This window comes from Myotis yumanensis, unplaced genomic scaffold (genome assembly GCF_028538775.1).
Source record: "Myotis yumanensis isolate MYYU_CA2020_CCGP unplaced genomic scaffold, mMyoYum1.0.hap1 SCAF_5, whole genome shotgun sequence".
NCBI lineage: Eukaryota > Metazoa > Chordata > Mammalia > Chiroptera > Vespertilionidae > Myotis > Myotis yumanensis.
In genome coordinates this window covers 70,604,550-70,630,135 of record NW_027223756.1, presented here as the reverse complement: position 1 = coordinate 70,630,135, position 25,586 = coordinate 70,604,550, and the positions used below count along the sequence as shown (strand labels likewise).

The 25,586-nt window shown below is 38.3% G+C and overlaps 2 protein-coding genes across 2 annotated transcripts; one reads left to right on the top strand and one right to left on the bottom strand.

The window, feature by feature from the left end:
- The first annotated feature begins 300 nt into the window (after nucleotides 1–300).
- Nucleotides 301–8,726, top strand: SCRG1 (stimulator of chondrogenesis 1). Its single transcript, XM_070417256.1, has 3 exons — nucleotides 301–423; nucleotides 5,276–5,528; nucleotides 8,368–8,726. Exons 2-3 carry the CDS (start codon nucleotides 5,290–5,292, stop codon nucleotides 8,420–8,422), a joined length of 294 nt encoding a protein of 97 aa, XP_070273357.1. The 5' UTR covers nucleotides 301–423; nucleotides 5,276–5,289; the 3' UTR covers nucleotides 8,423–8,726.
- Nucleotides 8,727–19,632: 10,906 nt separating this feature from the next.
- Nucleotides 19,633–25,423, bottom strand: SAP30 (Sin3A associated protein 30). The gene is made up of 4 exons (XM_070417254.1): nucleotides 24,812–25,423; nucleotides 23,071–23,196; nucleotides 22,582–22,680; nucleotides 19,633–19,854 (listed from the first exon to the last, which is right to left on the bottom strand). Exons 1-4 carry the CDS (start codon nucleotides 25,124–25,126, stop codon nucleotides 19,732–19,734), a joined length of 663 nt encoding a protein of 220 aa, XP_070273355.1. The 5' UTR covers nucleotides 25,127–25,423; the 3' UTR covers nucleotides 19,633–19,731.
- Between the last annotated feature and the right edge of the window lie 163 nt (nucleotides 25,424–25,586).

The window sequence follows — 25,586 nt, the reverse complement described above, 5'->3', positions numbered from 1 at the left end:
TCACACACACATATGTGCCTGTGTACACACACTTTTCTTCAGGTAAAAAAAAAATCCCTCTCTGTGTTCTTTATAAATCCCTCGGGTTTAATATTTTATTGCTCCAAGTCTGCCTCCCTGAGGTTCTTGTATAGACTCGTTATTTCCCTCTGTAAAGGAGCTGTTTAGTTCATCTTAGCCTGGTGTGTAAGAACCCAAGGGAGGCCGTTCCTGCAGCCCAGTCTTCCACTCCCCTCCCCAATAGCCTTGGCTGGAGCCCCGAGTCTGTCAATCCCAGGCGGGAGACAAGGCAGACAAAGGTTCATTTGTGAAGCACCTCCTTCCAGCACCTCCTCTCTTCTCCTTCTGCCCAAACTCACCCAGCGAGTTGGAGCATTTTAAAAGAGTCCTCTGACAAGAAGACCAAAAGGAAAGAAGAAAAGGGTATGTAACTTTTTTTTTTGCCTAAAAACCATTTTATGTCATTTATTCTACTCCACACTAGTGCTATAGATTAGAGCAGAGATGTATTTATTCGAAGAGAAAGGTAGACAGGCAGAAAGAGACCCTTGAAAGAGATGATATACGTACTTTGAAAAATAAATGCTTCTTAGTATAAAGGGAAAACAAGTCAGGTTAAGAGAATAGATACTGGGAAAGTCACTTAATCATGAGGGTTGGAAGAGGCAGCTTCCTCTATGTTATTTCTTATGAATATACATGTCCACTCTGAATTTGGTCCACACAACAGGACCTTATTCCACGTCTCAGAACTATGTGAGGATGATGAAGGATATACTTTTTTAAATGCAGTAACTATATCTGTATATTTTACCTACCCAATATGAACTGCAAGGTCTAAGAAAACAAATGTCTCTTGCTTTTTAAAAATCCTGATTCCTGAAAAGAGACTGGTACACATGTGTGAACAAAGAGGGAATTCATTGCATTCATCCTTGGTGTCTCCATCATGAAACACAACCAGGTGTCTGTACTGCTCAGATAAAGGGAACCCTTCTTCCCTTTGAGGGCTTATAAAAATTTCCCTTTAACATTCCTTAACTTAGGTATACAGTCTATGAAAAGCTCTCCCAAATGCTGGTCCTTTTCTCCATGCTGATGATCTACTGTGGCCAGGAGAACATTTAGAATGATGCAAGGCTGAACAGTAATATCGTCTTCCAGCATTCTCTCAGCATCCTGAAGGCAGGTCACCTTCAGGGAGGATATGGACTTCGTTTGTCCACTGATGAATGTCTTTTGGGTATTTGGGCTGATCATGTCTGTTTTAATGATGTTTGAAAGGCTTCTCCACTTTCTAATACCACTTTGATTCCTTCAACATACCCTTGGAGAAGTTTCACTCGAGGACTCAGTCATTCTAACACAAACCTCTTGTATCACAGTTAATAAGAAAGAGAACGAATTTTTCAAATAACAGTGATTTTCATCCTCCGAGAAAGATGATGGAAAACATGACAGACTGGACAGCAATTTTAATCTCTTCCAGCTATAATTTTAAATGTCAGGTTCTGGGCTGTACTTTTCATTTGCTTTAGCAGCTTTTGCTTCTCTTTTGCTGTGTTTTGAAAGAAATCTGAAAACGGACTGCCCTTTCTGTCTAATTCATCAACTCTGTCGCATTCCACTTTTTAAAATAGCAGTTCCCAGAACTGACATCAGCTGCCTATATGAGCATTGCCCCATAAATGTCTCAACACTTACAGTACATAGCCATGTTAGTTTTGGCCATTACATGGGATAATTTTTCTTTCTAAGTCTCCATTTAACTCCAACCATTCAAAAAGCTTGCTAGTGCCAAATACCCTTTACACGATCAAGATTTGCCATTCCCTACCTATATGGTGGTGGCAATGATTTATTGCTTAGTTGAAAACATTTTGCCTTTAATTCTGTATGCTCTGCATTGATATCTTTTAAATATTATGCCATTAGCCCTGGCCAGTGTTTCTCGAGTGTCAGCCTGTGCACTGAAGGGTTGTGGGTTGGATTCCTGATCAAGAGCACGTAGCTGGATTGCAGGTTCAATCTCTGGTCCCATGCAGGAGGCAACTAATTCATTCTCTCTCTCTCTCTCTCTCTCGCTCCCTTGTCCCCTTCCACTGTCTCAAAACACACACACAAAAACAACAAAAAACTAATGGAAAAATATCATCAGGTGAGGATTAACTATATATATCTCAAGTGGAACAATGGCAATATATAAGACATATATATTCCCATTAATATCATGCCAATCTATTACATATTGGGATATGAATGGTATCATACATAAGGAACAATATTAATTACATAAAATTCAGTCCAAAAATCCAATAGATAACTAATTGAGGGTCTCTTGCTTATTCCTTCAGATATTCAGCTTTTAGCTTTGTTTTCTTTTATAATTTGGATGTACTCCAGTAGGAATTTTATGTGCATGTACTTCAACTGAAAGAGAAAAAAAATAGAGCAGTTTGCTTCAAATTTGCCAAAGTCATTTCATCTTGTTGGAACTTGAAAATATATGGTCTTGATGGATTGCCAAGGACTAAGGTTGGTGTCTTCTAATGAAAAAAACCAACCAATGTATCACAGGAACATTCAGACATTGTTCCACTGACTAAATAAGAGTTAAAGCTATTTATTGGCACTTAAGTAAAAGAAGAAGAGAAGATGTCAGTTCAAACATGTAATTTCTAAAGTGTTAAAAAAAAAACTACCAATAAGTGTTTGCCAGATGTGGAACTTTCCATCTTAGTATGTGACTGAGACTGTGACAGAAACACTATTTTATGCTCTGGCATGAACAGTCAGAAGAGGTGTGTGGTATGGCAGCATACAGACTTACTTTTCCTGCAATTTATTTTTCACTCCAGTGAATGTTTTTTGAATACTTACTGTGAGCCCAGCGTTGAACAGGCGCTCTGAGAGAAGAGGGGGAAAAAAAAAAAGAAGTTACAGTCCTTGCCTTTATGATGCTGGCATCTTCTCTTCCAGTCCTCTGAGTGTTGGCTCACCCTTAGGCAGTTCTTTGCCTCTTCTCTTCTGAATCTATACTCATTACCCTGCCAGTCCCATAGCTATAAATGCTATCAATAAATATCCTGATGACTCTCAAATTTGTATTTCCAGCCCTGACCTTCAGACTCATATTCAGCTGCCTACTCAACATCTTTACTTGGATGTGTAGTAGACATCTCAAACTTAACTTGCCCAAAAGTTTACTCTTGCATTCCCCCCAAACTGACTCCATTCAATTCTTTCTCAGCTCAATAAATGTCAGTAGCATTCGGGTAAAAAATGTAAGCGTTAGTCTTGATTCTTTCCCTCCTGTGTCATATCTTCATCTACTTTTGCCTCTTTTCTTCTACTTCCAATTTTGTCCCACCATAACACACCTTCAAAGAGCTAAAAGAAACTTTAAAAACAAAGGCATAAATAAGATCATATTACTATTCAATAAAAATCTTCCAATAGTTTCTCAATCTATCTATATATATATGCCTAATATGCTAAGTGTCTGGCCATTTGACCATTTGACCAGTCACTGTGATGCACACTGACCCACCAGGGAGCAGACGCTTTGACTGGTAGGTTAGCTTGCTGCTGGGGTCCAGCTGATCAGGACTGGGCGAGGCGGGTCAGACATGCCCTGGAGCCCTCCATGATCCCTCCCCGGCCCCCATCGTGCACCGGTGGGGTCCCTCGGCCTGGCCTGCACCCTCTCACAATTCGGGATCCCTTGGGGGTTGTCGGAGAGCCAGTTTCAGCCTGATCTCCGCAGTCCTGTAAAATCAATAAAATCTAAAGATCTTATCATGTCCTATAAGGCCCTTTATGATCTTTCCAAATCTTCCTTCCTGGTTCTAGGTAAATCCATAAAATGACCAATTCAGTAAGTGGTCAAATGGCTTTCTGTGAATTTCCTACTCCCATACTCTAGTCTATATGGTTCACTGGCTTATGAAAAATGCTGACGATGACAAGGCATTATTTAGTCAAATTCACAGTTCTTGTAGTACAGATTATATACATATAGAGCTATGGAAATAGAGAGCAAGGGAACTGTTAGAATGATATGGGCTGTATCAGAAAGGTTTCTTAGGAAAGATGAGTTTGAGGTTTGTCCTTAATGGATGGTTTGATCAGAAATTAATGTAAAGGGAAGAAGTTAGAGGGGGCAACAATGCAAAGACACATGTGTAGGATTGAAGAGGTGTCAGGTCCGACTGCCTACTAACTGCAATAATGAATGATTTGTGTGGAGGAGAAGTGGAAGGAAGACCAGAGGATTAGTCCTAAGAAGTTCACAGTCTTTTAGATAACATGAAACTTCTATAGGCTCTTGCTCAAGATTAAAAATATGTTTCAGCCCTAGCCAGTTTGGCTCAGTGGATAGAGCATTAGACTATGGACTGAAGGATCCCGGGTTTGATTCTGGTCAAGGGCATATACCTTGGTTGCAGGCTCAATCCCCGGTAGGGTTGGGGTGCGTGAGGGAGGCAACCAATTGATGTGTTTCTCTCACATTGATGTTTCTCTCTGTGTGTCTCTCCCCCTCCCTTCCACTCTCTCTAAAAATTAATGGGAAAATATCCTCAGGTGAGGATTAACAACAACAACAAAAAAGTGTGTTTTCAGAGAAGCACTAGAAAAATGGGCCAAGCATTGTATTAGCCATTGGGTATGTAGTGATAAAAAATAGATTGACCTAGTAAAGCTTTCCATCCTAGAAAATTGTCAGTTTTATCACATTAAAAAGAAATTTTTCTGCCTGGTCAGTGTGGCTCAATGGTTGAGTCAACCTATGAACCAGGAGGTCACAGCTCGATTCCTGGTCAGGACCCTCGATTCCAGTCAGGGGCATGCAGGAGGCAGTCAATCAATGATTCTTTCTGATCATTGATGTCTATATCTCTCTCTTTCCCTCTCCTTTCCTCTCTGAAATTAATAGAAATATTTTAAAAGCAATTTTTCTCTACTGAATATAAAAAAAATTACTTGGAGTACTTAAAATGCAAATTTTGGGTCTTACCACCACCTCTTCCCCTCATCCAGCATTTCTTAATCAGTATTTCTTTGTGGAACTGAGGCATTTAATTCTTAACAAATATTCTAAGTGATTTTTATTGTAGATGGTCTTTAAACTACACTTTGAGGGCCACAGAGAGGAGAAAAGATCAACTGTTTCTACCCAGGAGTGTATGAGAATGCTAAGAAGTTTACGTTCAGACAAATTCCATCTTTAAAAGCAAACTAACACTAACAAATTCTGGTTTTTCTTCTATCTCAGGGGCAAAAGCCAAAATGAAATTGATAGTACTTGTCACCATTGGGCTAACTTTGCTGCTAGGAGTCCACACCATGCCTGCCAATCGCCTCTCTTGCTACAGAAAGATTCTAAAAGATCGCAACTGTCACAGCCTTCCGGAAGGGGTAGCGGACCTGACAAAGATTGATGTTAACGTCCAGGATCATTTCTGGGATGGAAAGGGATGTGAGATGATCTGTTACTGCAACTTCAGCGAATTGCTCTGCTGCCCAAAGTAAGGAAATGTAATCACAAAATATATTGCTATGAAACGTATGGATGACGATTCCTTTTTGACACCTTTATAATGAATTTGCTGAAAATAATCACCCTTTTTAGTAAAATCCTGTTCAAATCTCAGCTATTTGCTAGAATCATCACCATTGTGTATAGAACTAAATGTTTTCATTTAAGAAACAGAACTTGGCAGATTTTAATAGAACTAAATGAAATCCAGAAAATTAATAACACTCCAATCTATTAAAATCTAAATCCCCTATCAGATTTTTACCATAAAAAAATCTACCAGCAGCAGTGGTCAGCTTCAAGGTTGATATTTTAAACCAATTTGAAAACTAATAAAAGGCTTTAGATAAAAAGCTCCCACCCCACCCGGCCCACCTCTCAGCTCCCACCCGGCCCACCACTCAGCTCGCAGGCTCACTGTGGGTGCTATGGTTAAATACTCGTGGGTTGATTGATTACTCGCGGGGTGTGATTAAGTAATTAAGCTGAGGAGCCACTCGGAGCCGCCAGGTGCCCATCCTTGAGGTTTTCGCAGATCCAGCTGGGCCAGAGCCTCCCCTCCTCCCCAAGGATGAAACTGGCAGCCTGGGCTTCTCGCAGGCCCCCCACAGCCAGGCTCCTCCCCCCCACCTCTGTGCCGCCAGGCTGCTGTGGCTTCCATGACCCAGGCACTGCAGTGGCCCTGCCTCGCCTGAGCTCAATCCCTGTTGTCTGTGACTCAGTTGCCCCATTTTGCTTCCATTAAAAATGTCTGTGTATTTCCAGAGAAAAAAAAAAAAAAAAGATGTCAGCAAACAGGATCAAGTAATTAACTGCATGGAAAAGTTTGGTAATGGTCAAAGAAAAAATTTCCAGCTCTGTGTATGAGTTAACCAGAAATAAACTAAATAAAGTTTCCCGCTGACTTGGAAAGCAGATGTATTTTAAGTATAATGTAATAGTAGATAAGTCAATAAATATTTCCAACTCTTGATTTTAAACCCTTGCTTACTGAGAAATCTTTCAAACACTATGATCTTGGCTATTTCATACATAAATTGGCTTTTTCAAATTACTTGTAGCATGTCATCATATTTTCATTTTTCCAAGAAACCTGTAAGGCAGAAGAGGCAGATATAACCATCTGACCAAGGAAAAGGTACAGCGAGATAAAATGACCAGCACCAGCCTATGTGACTAGTTAATATCAGCACTGGCACTAGGACTCAGGTCTTCTGATTTGGACCAGATATTTTTCATTTTTTTCTACCAAGCCAGTTGGTTCTTAATGTGTGGTTCTCAGAACAGCAGCTTCAATATCACCTGTGTTCTTGTTCAAAGTGCATATCCAGCCTGGCTGGTGTGGCCCAGTGGTTGAGCATCAACTTATGAACCAGGAGGTCATGGTTTGATTCCCAGTCAGGGCATGAGCCCAGGTTGCAGGCTAAATCCCCAGTAGGGAGTATGCAGGAGGCAGCCAATCAATGATTTTCTCTCATCAGTGATGTTTCTATCCTTTTCTCCCTCTCCCTTCCTATCTGAAATCAATAAAAATGCACTAAAAAAAAGAAAAGAAAGGAACATTCGTTAAAAAAAAAAAAAGTGCATAAACATTCTTGGGCCCCAGATCAGACCTACTATATCAGGAACACTGGAGGTGAGGCATGGCAATTACGGTTTAACACGCTTCCTGGGTAATTCTGATGTACAATTATCACTGTAATAAATGATGATATCAAGGACTTGAGTTAACTGATTCCACAAAATGATTTAATTTTTCCCAGACCATGTAAATGAAATATCATCTACCGGTAATATTAAAATACTATCTTTGCTTTTTTTGTAATTGTAAGACTTGAATCCAATTTACAGAAATGTGTTTGTATTTATTTCATGATATAATTTTGTGTTAATGGATAAGAATAGAAGTATAGATATACAAAAGTAATTTCTATCTGATACTGGATTATCCTTTTCTTAGTGGCAACAAATTTACCTTGCTAAGTATATTTCCTTTTTCCCACCCTGTAATCACAGTTTAATTTGTCATCCTATTTTTTTCACTTTTTATTGAGATATAATTGACATACAGCACTTTTTAAGTTTAAGGTATATGGCAAATGAGTCAACCAATACATATTAAAAAATGACTACCATAATAATTTAGTTATAGTTAACATCTATCACCTCATATAGTTACACCCCAAATTTATTTTTCCTTGTAATGAAAACTTTCAGATGTACTCTCTTAGCAAATTTCAAATATACTCTACAGCAGTGCTAACAATAGTTATCATATTGTACATTATATACTAAGTATATTTCTAATAAACCGTGATCATACTACCTTACACTTATATACAATTTTATATTATTCCATGCATTTTTATACATTAGCTTATATGATCTTCCCAACAAGAGTAGAGTAGCTTAACACTTCTCCTTTCTCTATAATAGCTAGAAATTTATTTATTGACTTTCTTGGAAAATTTGAATGTGTTTTACCTGTAGATTTAAAGTTCATGGTCCATCCCACTCATAGCAGAGAAATGAATGTTTTTGGCATGATTATAAGGTTTTGAAATCACCTAATCTTTCTTTTTTTTTTTTTTTTTGTAAAGAAATGATAGCATATTATCAATGGAAAATGGAGGGAAAGTAAAAGAATTAATTACCTTCTTGGTCTTTGTTACTCCTGTGGCAAGTCCTCCCACTCATTCTTTTTCTACTTTATTCACCTAAAACGAATAATCATATCTGAAATCCTGCAAATCACTCTTCATTTTTAACCCAGAAAACTAATATATACCTTAGCTTATAGCTAGATTTAACTTTTTTTTTTCTTCCAGAGATGTCTTCTTTGGACCAAAGATCTCCTTTGTGATTCCTTGCAACAGTCACTGAGAATCTTCAAGTATTCCGGAGAGCACCATCGCTAATTTCCAAGAAACTGCATTTCTACTTTCTATCCATGCAATAAAGCACAGATTTTATAAATTCTCTCTTATCTAAGACAAGTAAACTTGTGTCAAATAAGTAGTAATAAAAATTAATTCAATTTAATGTTTCTCTGTGGACTTTGTTGGCACTGGTTAAAAATATTGGCTAGAAACTTTTCATCTATGAGGTGTTAACTATGTTCAATAAAAGAATTTTGTTCTGCAGATGAACAGACACAATGCTGGCTCAAAGAATGAGATCTTTCTGTTCTTAGTTGACAGTTATTGACCATTAATATATCTTAATGGAAAGAATCATATATAAGTTGAGATTCTTAAAAGGGAAACCAGAAGTTTTCTAGGAAGAGGGGGAAAGGAAGCCAATACTTGAGTATATATTATGCAGGCCAACTATTTTAAGTACAATTTCATTTTATTCTCTTAAAAACAGCCACAACAAAAACCTTCAAGGTAAGCATTCTTAAACCTATTTTTCAAATGCTGACTTAAGTATAAGATATTTGCTAAAAATCAAGGCAAGAATTTGAACAAGTCCCTAATTCCAAAGCCCATACACTATACACACTCACACACAACAGCTGTATTCTTAAAACTATGATGCATATGCCCAATGTATCAATTTTTCCTGAAAACAGCTCATATTAAAAAATCATACATAATGGATGAGAATTAAAAAGTCAAATGAGTTTTAAAAGGAAATAAAACAGATGCCTTCAAAAATACTTTCCAATTGTCAGAGACAGTTTTGGACTATGCCCTCATATCTTAGGAGGTATGCATTGACTAGTGGCCATTAGTGATGATTTCAGAAAGTTCTTCGTGCAACAAAAATTGATTAAATGCTTGCTAAGGGTCAGCTATTATTAAGATTTGGGCACATAGTAATGAATAAGATGGATTGCCTCTTGGAAATTGTATAACAAAAGTGTAATAATTATATACAAAATTTTTATAAATGTGAAGCCTGCTACAGAGGAGAGGTATAGGATGCGATACAAAGTATTGTGGAAGGAAAGTTCAAGAAGCACATTACCTGTAGTAAACTTAGATATTTTGTGAATAAAATTTACATTATGTAATGGAAATAGATCCTTGGAGGTCCCTAATCTGTTTATGAAGACCACTCCCAGGACAGTATCAGGCATCTATTCAATATTCAATAAGTGTTACTGTGCTGGACCAAACAATTTTGAGGTACTCAGAATTCAGTTCCCCTTAAATTTGCACAAACATAAGTTAAAACCTGTTTTCAAATACTATTGCCTCTTACAAAAATGCATGAAGTGGAATTGTTTTTAAAAATCAAATTTCTTATCAGTATACCATGATTCAGCTTTCTTCCTTCACTGAAGTGACTGGTATTAAAATTGGAGTAACTCAATAATGAATGTCTTATGTCCTTTCTGGAACAGTGCATAGAATAGGTAAATAAATAAAATCAGCAGTAAGCCATTTAATTTTCTACTTGGTATAAACTCCGTTTAAGAGAAAAAAAAAATGTGGTAAAGATTCAGTATCTCAGCATGAAGGTATACTAGTACATGTGGCAAGAATGGCTTTTGAGTAAGTGTTCCCTTATTATTGTAATCAAAACCTGATGAGAAAAATAGTATTTGAAAAAAGCTAAATATTTAATAAGTGAAATTTTACAATTATGATTACTCTTCATCATATTCTCTCTTTTCAGGAAAAAACTTTGTAATATGAAATTCAATGGCATTCTTTCAGAAATGGATTATAGAACCACACATTCTTCTTTATACTACTAAATAAATGTAAAAGCATGAATGTTCACACACCTTATTCAACTTTTTTTCTGATGATGTCAATATGTTTTTAAAAGCTAACATTTCATTCAAGCATATTAATGAATAGATCCTTTATTTTTTTGATAGCTTTCAGCTACAAGAAAAGACAACTACGATTTTATAAAAATTTACTACTGCTCTAAATATTGTCTTACAACTGAATGAGGTAGATACTATCATGGTTCCTGTTCTATGGCCAAAGTTTCAAGGTTTAGAGAGATTACGTTTAGAGTTATATTATTAGAGCAGTAAAGCCAAGTTTTAAAATATGGTCAGTCTTCGCACACTCTCCCTCCAGGGAGCACACCTATGTTATTCCCTTCTTCCTCTCCCTGCTACCAGTATCCCCTAATCTCCAAGGGACCCCATGAAACTTGCAACCAGTGGAGCAATGGACAGCGGTAGCTCATCCCAGGCTAACCCTCTGAACCTGTCTCTAAGGCCCCCTTTTCTCTGACTTCCCAGTGAGCCAAAGCAGCCCAACGTAGGCTCTCCTGTTGTTTCTTCTATGCCCTTCCTTGTTTCACTTCCCTAAGTATGTTTTTGCTGTGGTCAATAAATTCTTGCTTGCTTTTCTAAAAAATAAAATAATAAAATATGGTCAGTCTTCCTCTAGCATCTAGAGTCTTAACCACACCATCATGTAATAGCATCGTCTAATCTATTTTCTTTCTAGGAAAGCAAACCTTTACTTGTATGGGACACATGATTTTACATTTCAGATAACTCATATATGCTAAATACTTACTGAATAATAATTTCTGAATTTTTATTTGCTTTTCTATATCCTATTCTTACTGTGAATCCCATGGTGCTAAGCACAAAGTTACAATAATACTTACTAATAGCTCATGTCTTCTTGATAACATTTCTCTTTTCCTCATCATAATCCACAGGGATTCCTTAAATATTTTTGTTTGTTAGGATTAGGTACTAATCCTAAAGGACTATTAGTTGGGGAAGCATGAGACTTGGTTGGAAAGTTTGTAAGGAGGACATTCTGAGAAAAGGAATGTTCTCCTTACAAACCGGGTGGGTGGAAGACTGTCCACCCTGTTTATCGGAATTCTGACTTAGGGGAGTGCCAAAGGTGGTGCCTCTAATTATTCCTTGACGGTTCCAAACAAGTCTGTGCATGAGCAGACCCCCGGGTGTTTACTGGAATCCTTATGCTTAATCTTTGGGTGTCCTTGCTTAAAGGACACAACAAACATATGTGTCTTCCCAATATTACTTACCCTACTGATTGTATCTAAAAGATAAACTTGAGCTCAAACTGCTGCTACAACAAAGCCTAGCAAGGCAGGCAATCAAGGCTGTCTGGTTCCTTTAGCCAGGCAGTCCCTTAGCCCTCTCTTACACAGCAAACATTGTGTCGGAGTAATCTATACATCCATCGCTCAGGGTCTGCTGATCAGCCCTGGCATAGTAGATAATTGGAAGCAACATGAAGAACCAAAACAATGAGCAACAACTATTGGATGAAGGGAAGGACAGATAAGAACATTCACAGGTCATTTTGCAACTTTAATTCCTTATAATTGCCAACAGGTACACTTGAGTTCTTTCCATAACAAATCATTTTTGCAAAATATTATGATATGTGCTTTTAAAATGTAAATAATTCACCCAGCTGGTGCAGTTGAGTGGTTGAGCATCGACCTATGAACTAGGAGGTCACAGTCCAAGTCCTGGTCAGGGCACATGCTCAAGTTGCCAGCTCAATCCCCGACAGGGGGAATGCAGGAGGCACCTGATCTATGATTCTCTCTCATCATTGATGTTTCTATCTATCTCTCCCTCTCCCTTCCTCTCTGAAATCAATAAGATATATATATATATATATATATATATATATATATATATATATATATATAATTTAAACTTTATGTAAATAATAGCCAAGAGAGCTGGTGTGGCTACACTAATATCAGACAAAATAAATCTATATATAAAGAGAATATACAAATTGTCCAGGACATTGTAGAGTCACAATTGCTCAGGAGGAGGCTGTGCACACAGGTGGGTGGGAGGGGACTGCGTGCGCAGTGAGGCAAGCCATGGATGGCGCAGGCCCGGAGTGAAGAGGGCCTGCCAGCCGCCGTGGCTGCAGGGAGGCCTGAGAGAACAGGGCCTGCCAGCCGCAGCACGCCAGCAGTCCCACCTCCGTGTGTGAGCTGCAGAGGAAACACCTTTTCTGACCGCTCATTGGCTAAGCTCCCTGTACGCCACTCACAGTGTTCTTGGTAACTTGGGTAATAAGAATTCAAGAAGGTGATCTAGGGTTTTTCCACCTCACTCCTGGAGGAAAAAATGAAGGTCCACTGCTGAAGGGGCTTAGAAATGTCAGATCCTGCCCTAGCCAGTTTGGCTCAGTGGATAGAGCTTCGGCCTGCAGACTGCAGGGTCTGGGTTCGATTCTGGTCAAAGGCATGTACCTCGGTTGCAGGCTCCTCCCTGGCCAGGGCCCAGGTCAGGGCTAATGCAGGAGGCAACCAATCGAAGTATCCCTCTCACATTGATGTTTCTCTCTCTCTCTTTGCCTCTCTCTTCCATACTCTCTAAAAATCAACAGAAAAATATCCTCAGGTGAGGATACAAAAAAGAAAGAAAGAAAGAAAGAAATGTCATATCCTATGAAAGAGACATCTTGAAAATGCCTAAAGAAAGTTTGTCATTTTTTCGTGGTGAAGGGACTGGACTCCATGTTGATGAAAACACCTTGGTGGCTGTGGCGGCCGGCAGTGGCGGCAGCAGCGGGGTGATGGGGGCGGTGCCTTCCCCTGATCAGCCTGGTTGCCTCCTGCAGAGGGAGGCCAGACTGCAGCTTAGGCCCGCTCCCCATGGGACATCCCCTGGGACTCCCGGACTGTGAGAGGGGGCAGGCTGAACTGAGGGACCCTCCTCCAGTACACAAATTTTTGTGCACTGGGCCTCTAGTTTTAATAAAAAGGTTCAATTTGCAACAAGATATAAAAATTATAAACATATAGGCATCAAATAACAGAGCCAGAAAATATATGAAACAAATATTGACAGACTTGGAGAGAAATACACAATTCTACAATAACAATTGGAGAGCTCAATAACTTATCTTAAATAATAGAAAGACATCTAGACAGAAGCTTAATAAGGAAATAAAGGATTCAACAACACTATAAACCACTTAGATCTAACAGACACATACACAGAACACTCCACCCAACAACAGCAAAGTACACATTCCTCTCAAGTGTACATAGAGCATTCTTTAGGATTAGTAATAAAAACAATTCTCACTAAATTTAGAAAAATTGAAATCATACAAACTATTTTCTCTAACCATGGTGAAATGAAGCTAGAAATCAATAACAGAATAAACACTGGAATACCTGCAAATATATAGAAATTAAATAGTGCATCCTTAACAACTAATGAGTCAAAGAAGAAATCACAAGAGAAATCAGAAAATGCTTTGAGATGACTGAAAACAAAAACAAAATGTACCAAAACTTATTGGATACAGTGAAAGTATTCAGAAGGAAATTCATAGCTGTAAACACTACATTAAAATAGAAGGTCTCAAATCAGCAACCTAACTTTACACCTTAAGGACTTAGGAAAGATTTTAATCCAAAGCCATTAGAAGGAAGGAAATAATAAAAATTACAACAGATATAAGTAAAATAGAGAATAAAAAGACAATAAAGTCAGTGAAACCAAATTAAAAAATCAAAAAAATTGACAAACCCTTAGCTAGACTACTAGGAAAAAGACACAAATGGTTGAGCGCTGCTTAACAATGAGGATACGTTCTGAGAAATGTGTCATTAGGAGATTCTGTTGTGTGAACATCAAGTACATTTACATAAACATAGATGGTATCACCTACTACATACCTGGGTATATGGTATAACCTATTGCTCCTAGCCTACAGGTCTCTGCAGCATGTTACTGTACAAAACAACATAAGATTAAATCAAGCACAAGAGAAAATGACACAATCAAGAGACTCAATAAATAGGAGATGTGTGAGGTTGCTGCCAGTGTAACACACCATACTGTTTTACAGCAAATTTTTATACAGCAAAATACAAAGAGTATACTCCAAAATAAGAATAAAAAGTATAGTAAATACATAAACCAGTACCATAAAGGTTGTGGCAAAAGTAGGTTTACAGTTGTTTATATGGAAAATACTGCAATAATTAATAAAAAATAATACAAGAATAAACTCAGTGTTGCATATTCACAATTGTAAACCTACTTTTGAACCACCCTTGGTTATCGTTATCAAGTATACATACTTTACACAATTGTATGTGCTATATTTTTAGTGACTAGCAGCACAGTAGGTTTGTTTACACCAGCATCACATACTAGTAAGTGAAAACCCACACACAAAAGGACATATACAGTTGACTCTTGAACAACATGGATTTAAACTGGGTAGGTCCACTCGTAAAATATATTTTTAATAAATACTGTGAATGGATTTTCTTATGATTTTCTTAATAACATTTATTCTCTAGCTTACTTTATTATAAGAATACAGTATATAATACATATAACATACAAGATGTGTTAATCAACTATGCTATCAGTATGGTTTCTGGTCAACAGTAGGCTAAGTTAAGGATTTACAGACTCAAAAGTTATATGTGAATTTTCAACTGTGAAGAGGGTTGGTTCCCCTAAGCTCTGTGTTGTTTAAGAGTCAAATGCATTTCAAGGCTATTCACTATATAAACATCCTTATATAGTCCAGAAAACGACTGAATTGTATACTTCAAAAATGGTTAAGTGGTTCTGACCAGTTTGGCTCAGTGGATAGAGCGTCAGCCTTCGGACTCAAGGGTCCCAGGTTCAATTCCGGTCAAGGGCATGTACCTTGGTTGCGCACATCCCCAGTGGGGGGTGTGCAGGAGGCAGCTGATCGATGTTTCTCTCTCATCGATGTTTCTAACTCTCTGTCCCTCTCCCTTCCTCTCTGTAAAAAATCAATAAAATATATTTAGAAAAAAAATGGTTAAGTGTATATTATATAAATGTTACCTTAGTTAAAAAGGCCTTATCTATCTTTGTATATCTATCTCTATATCTATCTCTATATCTATCTCTATATATCTTTATCTATATCTATATCTATATCTATATCTATATCTATATCTATAAGCCTAAGCAACCATTATGAGCGGCTGAACGACTAGTCGACCGCGGCTATGATGACACACTGACCATCAGGGGGCAGATGCTCAATGCAGGAGCTGCCCCCTGGTGGTCAGTGCACTCCCACAACCAACCTCCCACGGCCGGCCAACCTTCTGTGGTCCCTCCCCTGGGCCAGCCAGCCCTGATTGGCCCCCGATCGCCAGCCAGGCCAAGGGACCCCACCCATGCACAAATTTGTGCGCTGGGCCTCTAGTGTAAAAATAATAGAGCTTGTTTTCTTAAATATATTTCAGGTACTAATTTTTAGCTTTTTCCTAAATTGTTCCGTAAAAGATAGTTACTAAATAACTTACTCATTTCTTAAACCCCTGCTACTCATTGTTTTCTTTCTTTTGTCCTAAAGGAAGTCTTCCTTCTGATGCTCTAACATTAAAAGTAACTTCTACCCTTACTTATAGAGAGATGAGTTTGCATTGAATTTTTGTGTTGATATAAATAAAAAGATTTCTAGTGAATTCACAATTTTTAAACCCAACAGCAAAGAATTTAAAATTTTAGATAAAATTGATGTTTATATTGCAGTTTCTTGAGTTCCTCAGCTTTGATGAGGTTCTTAAGTTCTCAATTTTTATGTTTTAAACTAGAAGCCCGGTACACGAAATTCTTGCACGGAAGGGGGGGTTGTCTTTCAGCCCGGCCTGCATCCTCTCGCAATCCAGGACCCCTTGGGGGATGTCGGGCCTAAACCAGCAGTCAGACATCCCTCTCACAATCTGGGATACTGCGGGCACCAGTGACCATACTTTTCATACAGGTTGTATGGGCAGCTACATTTTTTTTAGCCTGATTATAAAAAGTAGTACATAACATGATCCTTCTGAGGCAGTAGTACCATTTTCCTCATCTTATGGGTGGGAAAACTGAAGCAGAGATAAATTAAGTAATTGGCTTTGTCACAGTTATAAGTGTTAGAATCAGGGCTGACCAAAATGTGCAAGCCAGAGTCCATGCATGTCATTGCTGAATCATCCTGTGTTTTCAGTGTTAGAGTAGCCTTCCAGGTTTTAATTTTTAAATCTTAGAGACTGTTTCCAATATATAGGGTAGGGTCCGTAGGCTTGGCTGGAGATCAGGCCCATCTGTGGGGAGACCAGTGGGTGAGACAATCGGGGGCCCCCTCTGGCACCTGCCTTGGCTGGCAGCCTGGCGCTGCCCTGCTGGCTGGCCCTGTCCCTGCACTGCAGCTCCCCTGGTGGTCAGTGCGCATCGTAGCGACCGGTTGTTCTGCCGTTTGGTTGATTTGCATATTAGGGTTTTATTATATAGGGTTATTCTAACAAGAATTTAATTTTGGGGGGTAATCAACACCCAGAACTCTTATTGACTCTTTAGCCAACTACATTTTATTTAAATAATTAGCTATATGAAAAGAACATTGCTAGTCCAAGGTTATATTCCTAGACACTTTAATGTCAGTAAATAAATACAAACTTTTTTTTCACAAGAATGGAGTATGTTTTATAGGAAAAAGTAAGTCAACAGTCAAGTTTTTATTAAAAAATTAAGTCTTCCCCTGGCTGGTGTTGCTCAGTTGGTTGGGTATCATCCCATGCACCAAAAGGTTGCCAGTTTGATTTCCAATCAAGGTACATGCCCAAGTTGCCTGCTCGATCCCCGGTAGGGGGCGTGCAGGAGGCAGTTGACTGTGTGCTATGCTCTCTCATCAATGTTTCTCTCTCCCTTCCTAAAAAAATCAATAAAATACGTATTTTTACATTAAATCTTTGCAGGTTAAGGTAAAAATACTTTAAATAAGAAAACTCCCTTGTGTTTCAACCAATCAGAAGCTAGTTTATCTAGACATACTAACATTTCCCCCCTTTCCTTTCAAAAAAGTTTAATGATAAGATCTATCCTGAAAGAAATAAATTCAGTATTAACTCATGTCTAAATCACTGGGGTTAAAACTTCCAGCCATCCAGATCAGTTAGAGATTCAGAAGCAGTGGAGGCCGCGGCTCGGGGGTGGCCTACAGAGGAGCAGCTCCAGGCATTTCCAGGGCTTAGGAACAGAGGGAGCCAGGGGCTTGGCGTCTCAAGGGAGACTTGGGCCCTACATGGGTCTCTTCTGTATAAAGTCCTCTGTGGCCCAGTGACCTCTATATATGGCTGTAGAGTAAGTCTGCACAGTTCCTGATGAGTCTAAAGCAGTGATGGCGAACCTATGACACACGTGTCAGAGGTGACACGCGAACTCATTTTTTTGGTTGATTTTTGTTAAATGGCATTTAAATATATAAAATAAATATCAAAAATATAAATCTTTGTTTTACTATGGTTGCAAATATCAAAAAATTTCTATATGTGACACGGCACCAGAGTTAAGTTAGGGTTTTTCAAAATGCTGACACGCCGAGCTCAAAAGGTTCGCCACCACTGGTCTAAAGTCTATGCATTCAGAGAAATATTTTTATATGCTATGTGTAGTTTATAACAAAGGGTTGTTTTTTTTTTAGCTCTGTTAACTGTGAATTCACCCCTCCTCCTCCACTGCATATTTAAAGCATGTGTTCATACTGTGGGCAAACATCCTCTGAAGATAATTTTCTTTGTGCATTGCTGACTATTCAAATATAACAAGTATTATTAAAATTAAATATTAACTGAAAAATTTTGGAAGTAATACTTTATTTAAATAAACCAACATATCTTGTTGCTATGTGGTTCATTTTCATATAGCTAAGAAAAAAGTTCTCACAGAGATTTCTGGAATGTGAGATAGTGTCCCCCCAAAATGTACACACACTTAAAGCTGATAGCTCAAATTCTGTTTCTTTCTCTTCAGATTTAACCCATTGGAATTAATAATCATTCAAAGTGTGCATACATTTTTTGGGATACCCTGTATGAGAGGATTCTACTATAATACTAATTATCACAGCCTCTGCTCATCAATGAAAAAACAAGTAAATCTTTAGTTATAGCAAAAAGAAAGACCAATGCTTTGTTGCTCACCATGTTTTCTAGCTGTTAATACATTGAGAACACTAAAAACATAGACTCACCTTCTAATGAACCAGTACTTTAAATTTAGCTACATCAGTGGTTCTTAACTAGGCTGACTTTGCCCCTCAAGGAATGTTTGGCAATGTTGACAGATATTTTTGGTTGTGACATCTTCAGAGTGCTACTGGCACTAGTGTGTGGACTCCACTGATCCTGCTAAATCTATAACACACAAGTCAGTCTCTCACAGTAAGGAATTATCAGACCCAAATGTCAAGTTTGAGAATCCCTGAGTTACATTACTGGTCTCATCTATTTCCAGCCTAAAATCTACATCACAACCTCAAAATTCTTCACTGAAGCTGTTTTGTTTTAATGTACAAAATGTAAATTTGATTTGTAATTATAAGACCTTGGGTAAGCAATACAATCTCAGGAAGAGGTTAAAAATATTCAATAGAAAACTGACAGAGTGAAATATAAAAGAAAAGAAAATATAAATCAAACCACAGCTATGTATGACCAAAATTTAAAGATCTCGTTAAACTTCTCATTTGCAATGTAAATAATACAGGACATGACTGAAAATTAATGGGTATTGCAAAGGTTCATTCTATATTCATGGCATATAAATACCTTTCCTGTAAGACAAAATTTAAAGGAACAGCTATAACTAATTCTGTGTTTTTATTTGAACTTTCACACTGTGCATGCCTTTGCTGGCATATTAAGTTTGCTTTGGAAGGAAGTAGGCATTAAATTAAACTGTTTTTTCTTCCTGATACTTCTTCAAGAAATAATAATAATAAAGGAAATAAAAAAGAAGTTGCATCCCAATGGAATTCTATTTTTTAAACTTCTTAGCACTAAGAAGCACTTTTAGGATATTTAGAATATTCTTAATTCCAAATCAGATCGTCCCTTAATCTGTTAATTTCTTAGAATTAAAAAAAAGGGGGGGAGGAACAAGGGGTAACAAAATGATTTTTATATTAAAGTCTCAATTAATACAGATCCCTGAAAGTCACTTTAAAATAGAAATCAAGTTTCACAAAATAAATACACTGAAGCAACTATAATAGTAATACTTTTATTTAAAATACTTGTTAATCTAGGAAAGCTTCTTTACATGAGTTTCCAACTAATTATTAGAGTCAGAAACAAAGAAAATAAAACCAGAGAAAATCCTCTGTAGAAAAAATACACAGGAACATTTATTTCTACATGTGGAAAACAGTAAACAGTCTTAACATCTGCATATCCAAGTCTCAGTCTCAATTCCATCTCTCCTAGTGAATACCACTATCAACCTTGACATCTGATTTGTTCTTGTCATTCTTCACTGAATAGATGAAATATGTTAAGGTGTCTTTTTCATTCACTGGAATAGACCTAAAGTGGCAACCAACTATCTATGAAGAAAAAAAATTGAGGAAATTAAATTATAGGTATTAACAGATTTCATAAACTAGGTAAAAAACACTTGCATCAAAAGAAAAAGTACTATGTGATAATAAGAGCTATTTCCATTTAAAAATAAACTGTATTCAACAAAATACCAACAGGACAAAAAGCATATAAGAATAAGATGTTGTGAACAAGAGACAGTGTGATTTCAAAGGACCCTTCAGCCTACTCAATTAAATTAATTAAATAGAATATATATTTACTTTTATTTATTTTAAATTTTATAACTGGAATCTAGGTTAGAAAGCAGTATTTTTACTTTTTCAACTTTAAATATCAATGAAATAAAACAGAATGTAAGAGTCCACATGTATCATGTAATGGTTTAGGCCCTATTCATAGAAAAAGAATAAATATGAAGTTGAAAGTTTGATACTATAGAAACAAACCATGAAATATGATACAAAAATGTTTGCTACAAATTATGTTCATTCATTCATTGGCAATATTCTTTGTTAAGGCGTCTTGAAAAATTTTCTGAATAAAAATTACAAATGGAAAATGATAGGGAAAAAAGGGATGTTCACTGAAGAATGTTTTCCTGATTTCTTGCTTTTTCACTAATCTAACATGTGCACTGCAACTACCAATAGAAAGAAGTACAGTTAACTAAACTGGGATGCTCAAGAGCATACCTAGATTCTGGAAGATAAAACTTCTTAAAGAAAGGTTATCAAATGATAAGTAAGAGACTTAAGGAGGATCATTATTCAATTCTGGAATCACTTATAAATACCTATATTTCTGACTAAATAAACTATAACACTAATAGGCTATTTGTTTATTTTTTTATTTATTGAGTTTAGAGAGAGGAAGAGAGAAAGAGAAAGGGAGAGGGAGAGAGATTTGTTGTTCCACTCATTTATACATTCATTGGCTGATTCTTTTATGTGTCCTGGCTGGGGATCAAACCCACAACCTTGGTGTACCAGGACAATGATCTAACTAACTGGCCTATCCGGCAAGGGCTACACTCATGGCTATCTGGATTATGGGTATTTCTCATTAAAAAAAAAAAAAAAAGCTATAGGAAAAAAAGTAATTTTCTAGATTAGATTATCAAAAACTTCAGGTTTGGTTTACACATTTAAAATAATTATTTCTTTGCTTCTGATCTGTCCTAAAACAAAGTACTTCCACTTGATTAGTATATGTAATTTTGATATCGTTTCATCATGGTAGATAATATCTATATTTATGATATACTAATGTGCTATATAATCCAAACAGACTAGATCTTTTAAATCAGATTTAAAGACAATTTGATTTTTGTTGCCTAGCCAAGAAGGAAGAAAAAATTCTGGCTAAGAAATTAATATATTGGATCTTAACAATGTTAAAAAGCATTTCATTCTGCCAAACAGCTGTAACTGCTATTCATCCTTTATCTTATTCAATATGCACATTTTAGAAAATATTGGATTATTAAATTCAAAATAAAGAATATGAGAAAAATGATTTATATATTTACATTTTTATTCTGCCTAGATTAACATTTTTAGTTTAATATAATTAAAGTATAAATATGTAAATCAATAAACATCTTAATATAATACTTAGACTACCAATAGAAGTATAGACTTCTTGGTTCTATTTTTCCTGAGAACACACACACACAAACACACACACACACACTCAGCTTTTCAAAATTCACTAAAGGACTAGAACCCCTACATCAAAACAAACTATTTAAGTAAAAGCTTGCACACAGTCTTTGCATCTTCTAGATCTGAAGAAAACATGGATGCCTAGCCCCATTCACTAAAAGGACGCTAATTCAGTAATGGATAAGTTGCAGGTTCAATTCCTGGTCTGAGTGTGTACAGAAGGCAACCAATCTGTTTCTTTCTCCCCCCCCACCCCACCCCCCCCCCCACCCCCGCCCAGCCCCTTCCTCTCTCTAAAAAGACCAATAAAAAGATATTTTTTAAAAAAAGAAAAGCTCAGCTGGCATGGGTCAGTGGTTGAGTGTTGATATATGAACCAGGAGGTCATGGTTCGATTTCCAGTCAGGGCACATGCCCAGGTTGTGGGCTTGATCCCTAGTAGGAGGCGTGATCCTCTCTCATCATTGATGCTTCTATCTCTCTCTCCCTCTCCCTTCCTCTCTGAAATAAAAATATATCAATAAAAATATATTTAAAGAAAAGAAAACATGGATGTCTAAAATAAAACAAACTAACATTAACAAGGACAAATTCTGAAATGGTTAAATCAGAAAGTTATGGAAATACTGTTTAGGAGCTTATCTGTAGACCTATTTCATCAGAAACTTAAAAAAATTCTGAAAAAGACATCAAAGTATATTAATTTATTTTATTATTCCTCAATTAGCTGTTCAATAAATATTTGCTGAGTAAATGAAATTTTAAAACAAATTTCTAGAATAAGAATAAAAAATTATCACTTAGAAACCTATTATTAGAAGATACTTAAAAAATTATATACAATCCATTGAGTAGTCATTATGTAAAGAAATTTGCTAAGAGGCAGACAAAATTTCTAGGTAACTAGATTCTTCCACAATAGATTTTTAAAAAGTTAACTTTGATCTTTCTAACTAAAATATTTTAGTTTTATATACCTGTTAACAATTTCATTAGCATTTAATAACTCTTTTTTGTATGAACAGAGTCCTTTAAAGTTTTAAATAGTTTAAAATTCATAAATACCTCAACAAGTTGTGCTTTATTAAGTCCTGGTCTGGTTGGTAGTTTGAAGTGTCTTTTGTATCTCCTAAGTGTATTTACTTGTAATTGGTATAAATCAACCTAGAAAAAATTAACATATGTGAATTAGTTCAAGCAATTTGTTAAAAACTTGTCTTTGATACGTATAATAACACTTCAATTACAGCACAATAAAATTTTCATTCTATTATTTTATAGAATCAAAACTATAAATGTAATAAACATTTTGAAGATAAATATTAAAAACTGTTTAGGGGTAAAGTAAGACAACAGAACTATAAGAATTGACAATTAAAAATATAACAAGTGAAATTGTGTAACTGTGTGTTAACCGACTATATTTAATTTTGCTTTCATTTCCAGATTTTTCAAATGTTTTAAGCATTTTTCAAATGTGTTCATATCTTTTTATGAAAGTTTCACAATGGACTACTTAGGATTTATATTTAACATGTAAAAACTTTTCTCTACCTCTGGAGTATCAATATCTTGAACTGGTGAATCTCCTCCATCATCATCACTCCCTTTTCTCTTTCTTCTGTTACGAACACTCTGAATTAAATTTTTATGATAATCACAAATGTAAAGATGCCTTACCTGAAACAGAAAAGTTTCACATACTACTTAGAATTACAGTAAAATACATCTATGTATTAGTAAAATACATAGACCACAGTGAATCCTCTAAAAAACAACAGTCAAAACAGGGCATTGTTAAGGGATTTTTTTTTTTTTAAAGTCCTGCACACAGTTAAAACATGCATGTCTGGCAACAACCTTAAGAAGCTTGGGAAGTGGGGTGGGGAGGGATGACCGTAAGGGAGGAAAAAAGGAGAAATTCAACCTCTAGACTTTATCAGTGAGGGTCAACTAGATGAGTTAAATCATGATGTTTTGCTAACAAGGAGAATAATGACGTAGCCCACGATTTTGCTATTTGATAGTATTTCCCTATTTAAAGAGCATATGTTAGTAGCATAATATATGCTTTCTAATCTTTCTAATTTAATACTTCAAATATAAAACTATTTCTTTTTACAAATGAGCTATTTATTTTCACATTCTAACTATATTTAGATTTGAAATGATAAAATGTCCTGATTAAATGTATTTACCTGTAATACGTTTTCCCAACCAAAGCAGTGGTAAATTATTCAAGTGTACCTAAAAAGTTTCTCATGAACATGACTGAAGAACTGTTTAAACACGCAGAAGGTATACAAACCTTCCAAGATGTTAATTACATATAGTTTTGAGAGCTGTATACTAACATGTGAAATACTGGGCTTCATACAATATCAGCTACTTCTTTAAAAAAAAAAAAAAAAACACACAAACCCCACAAACAAACAAACAATGAAGGACTGAGCTAACAGGTTTTTACATGAACTTTAATGCTAACTGCAAGTTAAAAATGAGCAGGAAGCATGCGAGACTCTGACTTCTTGTTCTTAATTTACTGCCTGCCAGAGCTCCGGAAAGTGGCAATGGTTGTGTCTAAAAGTCTCATAGACATAGATGGTCAAAATAACAGACGCGCAGAAAGGACGTTAAAGGAAATCCTGATGGCAGCGCAAAGCCACAGAGACTACGTGCTCACCGCGCTGGGAGCAGCTGCCCAGAGGCTGACACCGCCGCCACCGTCCCCAAGCCCGGCCCCCTGCAAAGAGCAGGGGGTGCGCGGCCACCCTCTCGCCGTGTACTCGGGGGGACAGGAAGCGGGATCTTTCCCGACTGCGGCGTCAGGTCCTTGCAGGATTCCACTTTCCCGAGACCCGGGAACCTACTCCCTGGGGCCAAACGCCAGCTCGGGGCAGCAAAACAAAGGCGCCTCCATTCCAAAGGAGCAGCGGGGCTGCAAGAAAACTACCCCATTCCCTCCCTCCGAGCGCTGCTTCCCTTTGTTTCGCTTCCAGTTCTCAGCGAAGGGGGGAGGGAGAAGGCAGGGAGCGGGAAGGACGCGGGGGGCGGGGTGTGGGAGGCTGCGGGGGCGAGGGAGCACGGCGTGCAAGTGTGTGTCTTGCGGGAGTGGCGGTCGGAGTTGCTGCGACTTTGTTGTTTGCTTCCTACCAGAGACCCTACTGCGGGTGTGCACTGGCTGACAGGTCTGGGGGAGCCCCGAATCCCCGGGCCAACAGCCCCAGTGTGAACCGCCCCCGGAGCCCCCAGGGGGCGGGCAGGGCAGGGCTGGGCCGTCCCCCCAGTCACTTACGCTCTTATCCAGCTCGATCTTCACCTTCTTCTGCGAGATGCTCTTCTGGATCCTCTTGCTGAAGCTGGCGTTGCCTGCCGCCCGGCCGCACCGCTCTCCGTCCTCCCGCAGACAGCACAGTTGTCCGGGGCCCGGCCCGGCCGCTCCTGGGGGCCCAGCCGCCGAGACTGCCCCGGCGCCGGGCACCTCCGTTCCTGCACCCGCCCCGGCTCCGTTCCCGGCCGAAGCGGCGGCGGCGGCGGCAGCGACCACCGCGGCCACTGCAGCGGCCGCGTCCCCGCCGCGGCTCATCTCCTCCGGCGTGAAGCCGTTCATGCCTCCGCGCTCCGGGGCGCCGGCGCCCGCAGAAATCCCCGCTGCGCCTCGCCGCTCCGCCCGTCTCCGGATACTCTGGGGTCTCGGCGGGGTCGCTTGCACCTGGCCTGGCGGCGGCAACTCACTCTGCACCCCGAGTCCTTGGGCTGCACGGCCGAACACCGGGCGTCCCCCGCCTGCTGGGGTCTGCGGGCTCCGGGCAGTGGACAGTGCTTAGGCTCGGGAATCAGAGTCGGGCGGCGACAGGAGCTGGAACCCAGCTCCCTGTCACATGGAGACTCTTCAGCAGTTGGACCGCTGCGTCTCCGCCTCCCTCCAGCCCTGGGACCAGCGCAAGCGCAATAAGCCCTCTCCCGCCCCGCCCCTTCCATTCTACCTCAAGGCACGACGGGAACTGTAGTTCTCTTCTGGGCAGTCAACCTAAACTCTGTCCTGATCGCGCGCCGCGCGGGTTGGAGGA

Excerpts from the sequence above, each read along its gene's own strand:
- SCRG1 (XM_070417256.1), top strand. The coding sequence starts at position 5,290 with ATGAAATTGATAGTACTTGTCACCATTGGGCTAACTTTGCTGCTAGGA. Across the intron at positions 5,529-8,367 it reads GAATTGCTCTGCTGCCCAAA|AGATGTCTTCTTTGGACCAA; the intron begins GTAAGGAAATGT and ends TTTTTCTTCCAG.
- SAP30 (XM_070417254.1), bottom strand. The coding sequence starts at position 25,126 with ATGAACGGCTTCACGCCGGAGGAGATGAGCCGCGGCGGGGACGCGGCC. Across the intron at positions 23,197-24,811 it reads AGATCGAGCTGGATAAGAGC|GTAAGGCATCTTTACATTTG; the intron begins GTAAGTGACTGG and ends TTTCTGTTTCAG. Across the intron at positions 19,855-22,581 it reads ATAAAGCACAACTTGTTGAG|ATAGTTGGTTGCCACTTTAG; the intron begins GTATTTATGAAT and ends TTTTCTTCATAG.